The following is a 9,844-nucleotide window of genomic DNA, read 5'->3' as shown; positions in this document are numbered from 1 at the left end:
ATATAATGTATCTTAATTTGCAACATTGTTTGATTAATATTATTACTGCTTTAACATGTAAATAGCAATGTTGTAGTGGTAAAATTTATCTGATTTTAAGCTCGTTTAATATTGCTGCTAGTCTCATCTTTCACAGTATGTAATTTATAAATTCTTAATTCTACAAAGTAACAATTTATTACTATAGAATCTGAATCTGGGTTTATTACCAAACAGGTTTACACATACAATTTGTTTTGGTGATTTTGGTGCAGAACAATTAACACAGAACTAGAATAAAAATAAGTAAAAGACAAGGCAAGGCAATATAGCCAGAAAATGTCCCTCAGAAATTTAGTGGAGGATAAATAAACTTAAACTTAAAGCACCTCTTAATTGGACGAAGTGCTTTTTCTGTTCAGGGGATCAATATGTGGAATGCCTTACCTGCAGAGCTCAAACTGGACCCGGACTTGGAGCATTTTAAACTCAAGCTGAAACAGTTTTTGAAGAGGGCTCAGTCTTGTAATCATGTATGATTTTGTGCTCCCTGTTTTACAATAAGTTTTATTGTAGGAGTGCATGTATTGTTATATCTGTCTTAATGCTGTTGAGTCTGTTTTGTACTGTCTCTTGTGTATTTGTTGTTGATTTCATGTATTTTAAAGGCCCATCTAGGGACGGGCATTGCAAATTAGCCAAGGCTATAAATGCTGTCGTGTGTGGCATCGGTTTACTTGCTTCATACTTGTCCCTATACAAATAAACATTAAATAAATTGTTAATAGGTATGATTATATTATTTGTTTGGAAGGCTTTGATGTCATTATATTGTTGTTTGCTCTTGTGAGAAATAACTAAAAATAACAGAACAATGTTGTTCTTTCCTGTTTTGATGGGAAAATTACTTCATACACAAACACAGACAAAGACAAAAACAGTACAATAAGCCAGCATTCTCTTTTATTCAAATGAACATGAACGCAAACATTTATTAACATTTATCATACAAGAATTATATTGAATAATTACATCCAAAAGCCTTGTGCACAGTGTTTTTAGAATCACAGTTGGGTTACCTATCCCATCTCTCAAATACAGGAGATTATTTGGACAGCCAGCCACAGTGAAGTGTAAGACCTACAGTGTAAGAAATCTGTAATTCTCTAACTCCTTCTATAACAACTAAGGCATATCACATGTCATCAGATTTAAAAAGTTTGCCCTTTTTCACACTCTTTTATGTACTCATGAAATTTACAAACCAGACCTGCAGAAAAACTTTATAAAGTTTGTTACTAATGGCATCAAGCTAAGTCTGAACTTTCCTCCACTCTTCAGTCAGACTCCTCTCCAAACGCCCCTCTCACTGCACCAATGACCATATCCACCATCCCCATAATAAATCCCCCGCCCAGCCTAAACACATTACCCACCCCATTCCCACTTCTCCACACCAGCCTCCCGAACCCTCCACCGACAGCTTTCGCCTGACCCCCCATCTCTGACACGACTGTGCCTACATACCCCTCGCTCTGCTTCCACAGCCGCCCTCCAAAGAACTTGGTCACCCACCACGCGTTATCCACAGCGCCACCAAATACCCCCACAGTATCTCCAGCCAGGGTCCCCATGCCAGTGACCCCTGTGTGGCAGCTGCCATACAGGGCCCCCAGCATGGAGGAGGTGCAGTAGTAGGCATTACAGAAGCAATTTTCCCCTACACCTAGCAGCATGTCTCCGGCTGAGCCCATCCAGGACAGGATGTCAGAGGTCAAGAGGTGGAACAGGGAGAAAGTGTCTCCAGGAAGGGCAGACAGAACTCCAAGATCTTCCTGAAGAACGTAGGTTACCTGAGGGAAGATAAGACAAAATATCACTTTTTGAGTGAGATATGAAGGTATGAATGTGACATGACAAAAGTGACCTGGGGGAAAGAAATGAGTGAACACTTCCTACTTGCCACACCTCATTCCAGTCTCTGGGAGGAGCTGGAATGAGGAGTTGTAGAAAAAGACTCTTTACAAACTATCAAAGAATACAAAGGAACTACCAATCAAGATTTTCAGTATTTGTTATCTTCTTAAGTACTTGTAAATAACAAGTATTTTGCCTGTAAATAGTCAAATTAAAGGGGAACTCCTCTTATTCACATAACTCATCATGAGGAGAACAACTCAGCCTGTCAAACCCGTTGTACTGATTCTTTTGATGAAGTCATCCTTTTTTTCCCTTGTAAACCTTATAAAAGTGTTATACTGCTGCAATACTCCTTGATAAAAATAAAACCATGTCTAAATGTTTGAGTCACTTCACCTGTCCAGGTAACCCTGTGATGGTTGAGAACACAGGCCGCAGTGGAGCTTTCATGATGGACATGGCGGTGGAAAGGAGGTAGACCAGCGTGCTGCTGGAGTTTGTGTCTGTCTCTTGTTCATCCACAGTTTCGTCGACAGCTGCAGAGTCAGGAGACCCCGATCTGACACTTCTTGAGTGTGTCGCATCACTTTGCTCTTCATCACTACTCTCTGAAGGTGCTGAACCTGCTGAAGACGCTGAACGTGATGAAGACGCTGAACGTGATGAAGTCGCTGAATCTGCTGAAGTTCCTGAATCTGCTGAAGTTTCCTGTGTGGCTTCAGCAACGTCTGCCTCAACTGCCTGAGCATCAACACCAGCCACCTGTTCTTCAGCGGCCTCTGCCTCGCTGCTTTCCTCATCGTCCTCATTTGAGTCTTGGCTGGTTGTATCTGAACCACCCTCCTCCTCTTCAGCGATTTGACCAGCGGAGTTTGAATCGACATCTTCAGCTTCTGTGTTTCCAGCAGTGAGATCTGCATTCACTATATTTCCTGGAAGCCCTTCACTGTTAAGGCCTGCTGTGATTCCAACTGTCTCCCCATCTGCTCCTCCACAGCCCTCTGAGAACAGCTCTGCCACTCCGAGGATCTCCTCTAGCTCCTTCACGCTCACTTGCCTCTCCCCTTCCTCTGTCTCTCTGATTAAGCCCACACTGAAGCCACTCTTCCCCTCTGGGACAGCGCAGCACACTGCAGACCATAGCGGTTGCGTCTGACACTCCTCGTCTCCATCCTCAGTGAGCCTGAGAGCTCCCACCCCTGTCAGGATGTAGAGATCTCCCCCTAAAGTGCTGCACTGGGGGGTGAGGCTTGACTTGACCAGTGTTGTGACTGTTGAGTCCCAGTGATGAAGCGGGGCGTCTGTGGGTGAGACAGGAGCAGACAGATCCCTGTCTCCTCTGAGCAGGGCTGGTACTGCACCTTTAATGTTGTCTGCTTCTTCCTGTGACTTGCAGAAAAAAATAAGTGTTTTAACCCACCTGAATACCACGTACAGATACTTCAGCAAGTTTTTCAAAATATGAATCAATACTCTTTATTTATTTTATCATTTTCAAAAGTTCAGAAGATCTGTGATCAAATCAAGAGTCTTTATAAATTTGCAAAACAGAACGTGTGAATGTATAGTTGCAGTTTTACTGCCATTGTGTGCAAAGAGTGTCTAAGAATAATGTCAGGAGTTTGAAAGGTTTGACAAAAGACATTTTTTGTCTGGTTGGTTTATTTGCCACATAAAAACGATTATTTCTCTTTCTATTTCCTGTTTATTCCATTTCTAAATGAACATAACTGTTGGATTATGATGTTTAGAGCAATTGTAAATCAGGCATTTAGATCTTTTTTAAACTTAAGCAAAAGGACAAGTGCAACAAACCAAAAAATACATCCTCCGATAAAAATAGGTCCTGCTTTAAATATCGTATTTAGACAAAAAGTAGCACAGAATTATCCACAAAATGTACTTATGGTACCAAAAGTACAGAAAAATGTGCTCCTGTGACTCAGGTATTATTATATACAAAGACTCCTAAGGAGCAGCTGCAGCTGTGGAGCTAGTTTTAACTACTTATATACAGTTATAGTAGGAAATTAAATTAAGTAGGAAATACTAAGTGGAAAGATAAATCTCAGGTTGTACGATGATTGATCGGGTAAAGGAGAGAAAGTTAGGAAAGTTTTCATTAATTGTTGGAATTTTTAATAATATTTTCTCTTATTATTTTTTTTAATCAGGTATGTTTACTTCTTCGGGCCTTGAACAATGATATAGATTTAATTAGTTAGATAAAAACAGTGGAGTAAAAAGCACAGCACTCTGATTTACAGCGTGCATGCTGAAACACCAAAATGTGATTTAGTACTGTACTTTAAATTCCATCATTCAAAAACAGAAAATACTACTTTAAAAAGCATTAAGCTGCATCCTTACCACAGGCTCTTCCTCCCCCTCCTCTCCTCCCTCTGCCCCTCCATGGCTGAGACGGAAGGCTGAGTAGACAGCTGTGTCACAGGTCGGTTTGGACAGAGTGGCAAACGCCTGTCCCCCGGGCAGTCTGTGGCAGAGTGGGCGCAGCAGCGGCCCTGCAGTGGCTCCCCGAGGAGGCGTCTGTCTGTAGAAACTGTGGCTGCAGAGGCTGAAGTCCTCCTCTGAGTTGTCCTCAGCTGGAAGAGACAGGACTGGGCCTAGCGCTGCCAGCAGCAACACAGCCGCAGCAGCTGCTGCACTGACAGCAGCAGGACACAGCATGGTGGTGGTGAGCTCAGCAAATCCCCCCTCTCTCTCTCCCACGCACACACTCACACAGAGCGAGGGGGAGAGGCTTATAAATTATCCAGGGGTTTCCGTGTATAGATGGAAACGATAAGGTGGCCAGGGCTGGCTGCTGATAGCTTCTTGTTTCCCTCACTCGCTCCTTGTTCTCTCGTCCAGCTGCTCTCCAACCATGTCTGTCTTCTTTTATTGCCAGCTCTACTCTGACAGAGTGAATCTCTGCTGCAGGCACAATCTTGCTTACTCCTTCATTTCCCTTTGCCTGACAACCTCACCCCCTCTGTCAGTTCCACCCTCTGACTCTCCCTGTGGCAGTACCTCCACTCTACCCCTCCCTCTTATACTCTCTATGGTTACACCTATAACTCCTATTGCTGTTAGGTACACAAGCCAAGCCCACACCCATTAAATGCAGTCAATTACCTGTAAGTCTGCATTCCCAAACTATGGTCGCTGTACAAGGTAAGTCCTTTGATTGACACACTCCTGTTGGCTATTATTCTCTGTGAAGAACATTCCTGAAAGTGCTGACTCTGAAACTCTTAAGGTGAAATACTTCCATATCAAGCAGGACTTCTGTCTTAAAACTCCAGCTAAATTTAACAAGCTTAATCCTGACAGTGTCAAAGTCACGGGTCATCGTCTCACCCAGAGTGAAGCAACTCTTGAAATCTAACATCCCAGACTAAACACTCTCCCTCACATGGCTTTCAGATCGCAGTTTGCTTTGCTCAATATTAGAAGTATGCCTGTTGAGACATGATGCTGGCACGGAGGGCACTTAAAATCGTTACGTGGCAATAACAGAAATTATCATGTAATCTCACAAACCTATTCCTGTTTATGTGTAAGAGTGAGTAGAAAAATATCCAGCTCTCTTTTTGACTGCTACAGGAGGTGGAATCCAGCCAGGCTGCCTTCACATTGCTTAAGAGTTATGCCCAACATGAGCCAAACGCACCCCTGGGCTTCTGTCAAGAGTCGTATCAGGATTCCTGTGCAGAGAGGTCAGGCAAGCAAGGAAAAATATGTGCAATAATAAACATGAACTAAGTTTACATAAGCTGTCCTACTTCATATCTTCAGTGTCGTGGATGTATTCAGTAAACATGTCCTGCATTCAAGAGGTATTCACACAGACTGTAGCATACCTCAGTGACTGACTGCAGCTCTGGAATGAGAGCATTAGGGTGTGATGTTTGGGGTGGGGCATCAAGTGATACTATAAAACAATGTGAAAGTGTTCAACACAACTAAACCATCTGAAATGGTGCAAGAAAGAATATATTAAGACAACTACAGCAGCCCTTACCGAGTGTTTCAGGTGAAACGGCCTCCGTAGCAGGTTTACAGCAGAATTTGTGAATGAAAGCTGACACACAGTGTAACATAAAACAGTAACGTTTAGTCATCTTATATGATCACATTTACATGCTGTTCTTGGACACACACGGTGCAAAAGGAAATGCATTTCCATGAAAATTAACTGCTTCTTTTTATGAGTATAAGTACAAATGTTAAGAGTTAAAGCAGCCTGTCACAAGCAAAGCAGAGTTAACATCTGACACGTGTATATCACACTGAAAAAGCTTTAATGGACTACAAAAAAACTGTACAAACTGTTGTTGTAACATTATTTTGGAAAAACATTTTTCTGGGGATATTTTTGACATCCTGCAATGACGCAAAAGTCCACAAGGGGGAGCTTGGCTGCTCTTTTGAAAATGTGAAAAGCATTACTGAACATGCAGCCAAAGTCTATCTTTCGCTCTCACACATACAGATGTACAATCTCTCCACCCCCCCTCTAATAAATACATCCAAACACACAGCCAGGCTCACTCATTAGGAATGTCAATGACCAGTTCAGCCTCGTCTCCCTCCCCTCTGTCTTCATCTCCTCTGTCGCTGTCTCCATCGCTCTCTCCCTCCTCCTCGGCCGCGTCTCCACTCAGCATCTGTCTGGGAACCCAGCTGAAAGGGCCGCTGGATGCCGGAGGGGCTGTGGTGGCTGATGGGTAGTTGGCTGACATTGGGGCGACAACCTGGGACGAATTCAAATTAAAATGTTAAAAATGAAAACTGATGGAGAAATAATTATTGAATGAGGGGTCTGGATGAATGCATGCCTGACAAATGTACAGAGTAAATCAGGACAAGGTATGCGGCATGTATATGAACATATACTGTACATACATATACATACACACTAATCAGAGGGCAGCATATTACCAAACTAAAAATGGGAACAGCATCAGTGTCCTGAAATATTAATATGTAAGTTATATTAAGTAAAGATCAGAAACTAAATATAAAGCAAAAACCTTCTGTCAGTAATACTGTGCATAGAGTTTTTGGACTCTCCAAGGAGAAAATAAAAGTAGCCACATATTTTTCCCTGGTACTTATACATAGATATGATGACCTAAATATAATGGTCTCCTCTGACATCTACTAAAAATCATATACAGGATGTGAAAAAAATTGTTGGGTTTTTACTACTACTATTATTAATTCTGTGCATCTTATTTTTCCTTTTCCTCTCTCACCTTTCCAGCAGTCTCTTTCTTGTTTTTAGGCGTCTTTGTTTTTCTCTCTTTCTTCATTCGTTCAGCTGGAGGAGCCAAATACTCTGGTGGGAAGGGCATCTGCCCGACACACACGCAGACCCCAAATTGCCAAATGAACCACACAAACACACATGTGCACGGGCGTGGACAAGTTTCAAGACAGACAGACACAAAAAAAACATACACAGAAGGATGAGCAATGCAAGGACAGTGAAGCCATTATAAGAATAAAAACGAAGAAGATAAAACAGATGAATAAAATGACAAAACAATCAAATTATAGAAATAATGCTGAATCAAAACATGGATGATGTTTGCGGATGAGGATATGACAGTGGCAGCAATGTTACTGTTCCTGGCCGCTCTATGATAGAAGAAAGGGATGAAAGCTTACAGTGTTGAGGTAGGGTCCAGAGCCTGATGACTGCAGGGGATTTACACCGGAACGGGACAGCAGGGAGAGATGAGGGGAGGATGATGAAGGAAGGCACGCCCCAGGACTACTTCTTCGCCTGAAATCAGTGATAGTTTAGAGGAATTCAGTGTATTGGGTATAAGTGCACAAGCATTCAGACAAAATGTTTTGTCAACATTGGCCCATTTGATTTAGTAAGTCAAACAAAGCCAGACTTATTCTAAAAGGCATTACTTTCTCTATGTCTTGGCTGTCTGTCCACACTTATTGAGTATTGGTCTCACCTACAAATCAAGAATGCGTGTGAGTGGATAGATTTGACATGCCAGTCTCAGGTTTAAGAATTGTCATAAAAAACAAGCTTAAGAAACCACTGATGCCTGGACATTCATGGTCAGCAAAAAAGAGGAAAAGAAACCCTGCGAAATTCAACTGGCATCAAACAGGAAGACTATTGTATAATAATAATAGTAATTATCTATACATTACTTGTATTGAATTTATTCTCTCTATTATATCTTTAACACACAGTAATTCATAAAAGTGAGCTATAGGTTCCAATTTTTGATTTTACAATAAAATGCCAACTTACTTCTTTGCTCCATCTCGTTCTCTTTCCCTCTCCCTGGGGCCTTCTCCTTCACTATTTTCTGAAGAAACTGTTGCATCTGAATCTAGATCAGACGACAAAACAATCTGAACCAATTGTACAGTCATTGGTGGTAAATCTTATGATAGAAATCAAAGCACTCCACATTAATAAACAGATCACTCTTTACGAGGGTTTTGGATTGAGTTGTAATAGGTACCTGAGGAGTCTTCATCTACCCTCTCATACTGTAGAAGTCTGTCCAGGAGGAAGCTAAAATAAAACACAAGTTATTTACAGCATGCATACAATTTTGTTTTAACATCCAAACATTTTTATAAAATCACATTTTAATATCACCTTTTGTCCCTGGAAACTTTGAGAAGTTTTCTCTGTGCCCTCCTCAGCTCCTCTTGAAAGCATTCCTGTTCCTAGAAAAGTGAAACGAAATACGACGTCAGTGCAACAAAGTAGACTACATTATGCTATTTTGTATATTTGTGAAATACCCCTAGATTGTTGCCCAAAGATGAACATTCACACTCAAAACGGTGGTACTCACATAAACGAGAAATTTTAATTTTCGCTTGAGATTTTTATATTTCCGCTTGTAGTCAACTTCGACGTCCGCTTGACCGTTCATTTCTGAAATACAGCACGCAATCAATAGAAAATTAAAATACAGTATCCAAATTAATTTATATTCTGGATGGGGAAGGAAAGATACTACGGTGTGTGGGAAAACTGCATAAGGTAGTGTATGCTAGGCTAGCTAAGCTATTTGGATAGTTAGCTTATAAAGCTAACTCGTTATAGATACAGATCTGCTGGCCACACAAGCCACAGAACATATAAAGCAAGACTAAATTTAAATATGCTAGTATTATTTTCTTCAATTACTAGGCTATTTTTTATCCTTAAAACCCATTGATACCTCTTGCTTGAATCTGTCTGTGCGACATGCTCTTGTTTACTTTCGTGACGTCATTTTCGTGCGTCGTGATGGGCGGGACGTTTTTCTTCTTCTGGAGTTTTGTCGGAGATTGTCAAACAAGGTATCGGGTGCATTACTGTCCCCCTATGCCTTAAAAGACATTTAATCCTATCATTAATCCTGCTTGTCTAATACTTATTATTATACACCATTACAACAGACATCCAACATTTAACCTAACTGTTTAACATGTACACTGTTACTATTCCCTTGAGTTCTGATTATGCATAATGTGACTTGTAAATATTACGGCATCTCTCTGTAGAGCTTGTTTTGCCAACCTGTCCTCCTCCTCATTTCCCTTCAGACCTACTTATGCAGAAACCCACATAATCAAAACTGACATTACTTGTTTGTTGCAAAAGTCTGCAACGTACTTTTCCTTGACGTCTGGAATTAAATTTGGACATGAAAGAAGCAGCTCCAGTCGCCCAATGTCCATCATATAATTGTACTGGCAGCATTGCGGTCTTACATGCATCGGAAACGCTGTTTACAGATTGACTTTTCCTCTCTCTGACTTGCTGTCTGTCAGTGTTGTCGAGTGTGTTCATGGCGCAGCCTCTGGAATAACTGCTGTTGTGCCAAGCTTGATATTAATAACCCTGAAGCCCTCTGCATATCTTTTGCCTACCCACCCAGAGCTGGCTCTTTGTCCTCTGCCT

The 9,844-nt window shown here is 41.4% G+C and overlaps 2 protein-coding genes across 3 annotated transcripts; both read right to left on the bottom strand.

Moving 5' to 3' along the window:
* Nucleotides 1–1,316: 1,316 nt before the first annotated feature.
* On the bottom strand, nt 1,317–5,133 carry LOC138584191 (uncharacterized). The gene is made up of 3 exons (XM_069656367.1): nt 4,270–5,133; nt 2,296–3,288; nt 1,317–1,832 (listed from the first exon to the last, which is right to left on the bottom strand). Exons 1-3 carry the CDS (start codon nt 4,585–4,587, stop codon nt 1,317–1,319), a joined length of 1,827 nt encoding a protein of 608 aa, XP_069512468.1. The 5' UTR covers nt 4,588–5,133.
* Nucleotides 5,134–5,996: 863 nt separating this feature from the next.
* On the bottom strand, nt 5,997–9,183 carry ino80e (INO80 complex subunit E). Of its 2 annotated transcripts, XM_069656690.1 has the most exons (8): nt 9,120–9,183; nt 8,748–8,830; nt 8,546–8,616; nt 8,406–8,458; nt 8,189–8,270; nt 7,576–7,693; nt 7,161–7,259; nt 5,997–6,656 (listed from the first exon to the last, which is right to left on the bottom strand). In XM_069656690.1, the coding sequence occupies exons 1-8, from the start codon at nt 9,145–9,147 to the stop codon at nt 6,450–6,452; spliced, it is 741 nt and encodes a 246-aa protein (XP_069512791.1). In that variant the 5' UTR covers nt 9,148–9,183; the 3' UTR covers nt 5,997–6,449. The 2 variants fall into 2 exon arrangements, with proteins under 2 accessions (XP_069512791.1, XP_069512789.1); XM_069656688.1 differs by lacking the exon at nt 7,161–7,259 and having other exon boundaries at nt 9,120–9,173.
* Nucleotides 9,184–9,844: the final 661 nt, after the last annotated feature.

This window comes from Semicossyphus pulcher, unplaced genomic scaffold, assembly GCF_022749685.1.
Source record: "Semicossyphus pulcher isolate SPU_LCO1_2020_fin unplaced genomic scaffold, fSemPul1.0.p SCAF_9, whole genome shotgun sequence".
Lineage (NCBI taxonomy): Eukaryota > Metazoa > Chordata > Actinopteri > Labriformes > Labridae > Semicossyphus > Semicossyphus pulcher.
Note: the sequence above shows the minus strand (reverse complement) of the source record. Positions and strands in the feature narration are given on the sequence as shown.

Bases quoted from the DNA above. Each gene is read 5' to 3' on its own strand.
- LOC138584191 (XM_069656367.1), bottom strand. From the start codon at position 4,587: ATGCTGTGTCCTGCTGCTGTCAGTGCAGCAGCTGCTGCGGCTGTGTTG. The intron at 3,289-4,269 runs GTAAGGATGCAG...TTTTTCTGCAAG, and splicing joins AGGGGGAGGAAGAGCCTGTG to TCACAGGAAGAAGCAGACAA. The intron at 1,833-2,295 runs GTGAAGTGACTC...ATCTTCCCTCAG, and splicing joins TCACAGGGTTACCTGGACAG to GTAACCTACGTTCTTCAGGA.
- ino80e (XM_069656690.1), bottom strand. From the start codon at position 9,147: ATGTCGCACAGACAGATTCAAGCAAGAG. The intron at 8,617-8,747 runs GTGAGTACCACC...TCACTTTTCTAG, and splicing joins AATTAAAATTTCTCGTTTAT to GAACAGGAATGCTTTCAAGA. The intron at 7,694-8,188 runs GTAAGTTGGCAT...CACTGATTTCAG, and splicing joins GAACGAGATGGAGCAAAGAA to GCGAAGAAGTAGTCCTGGGG.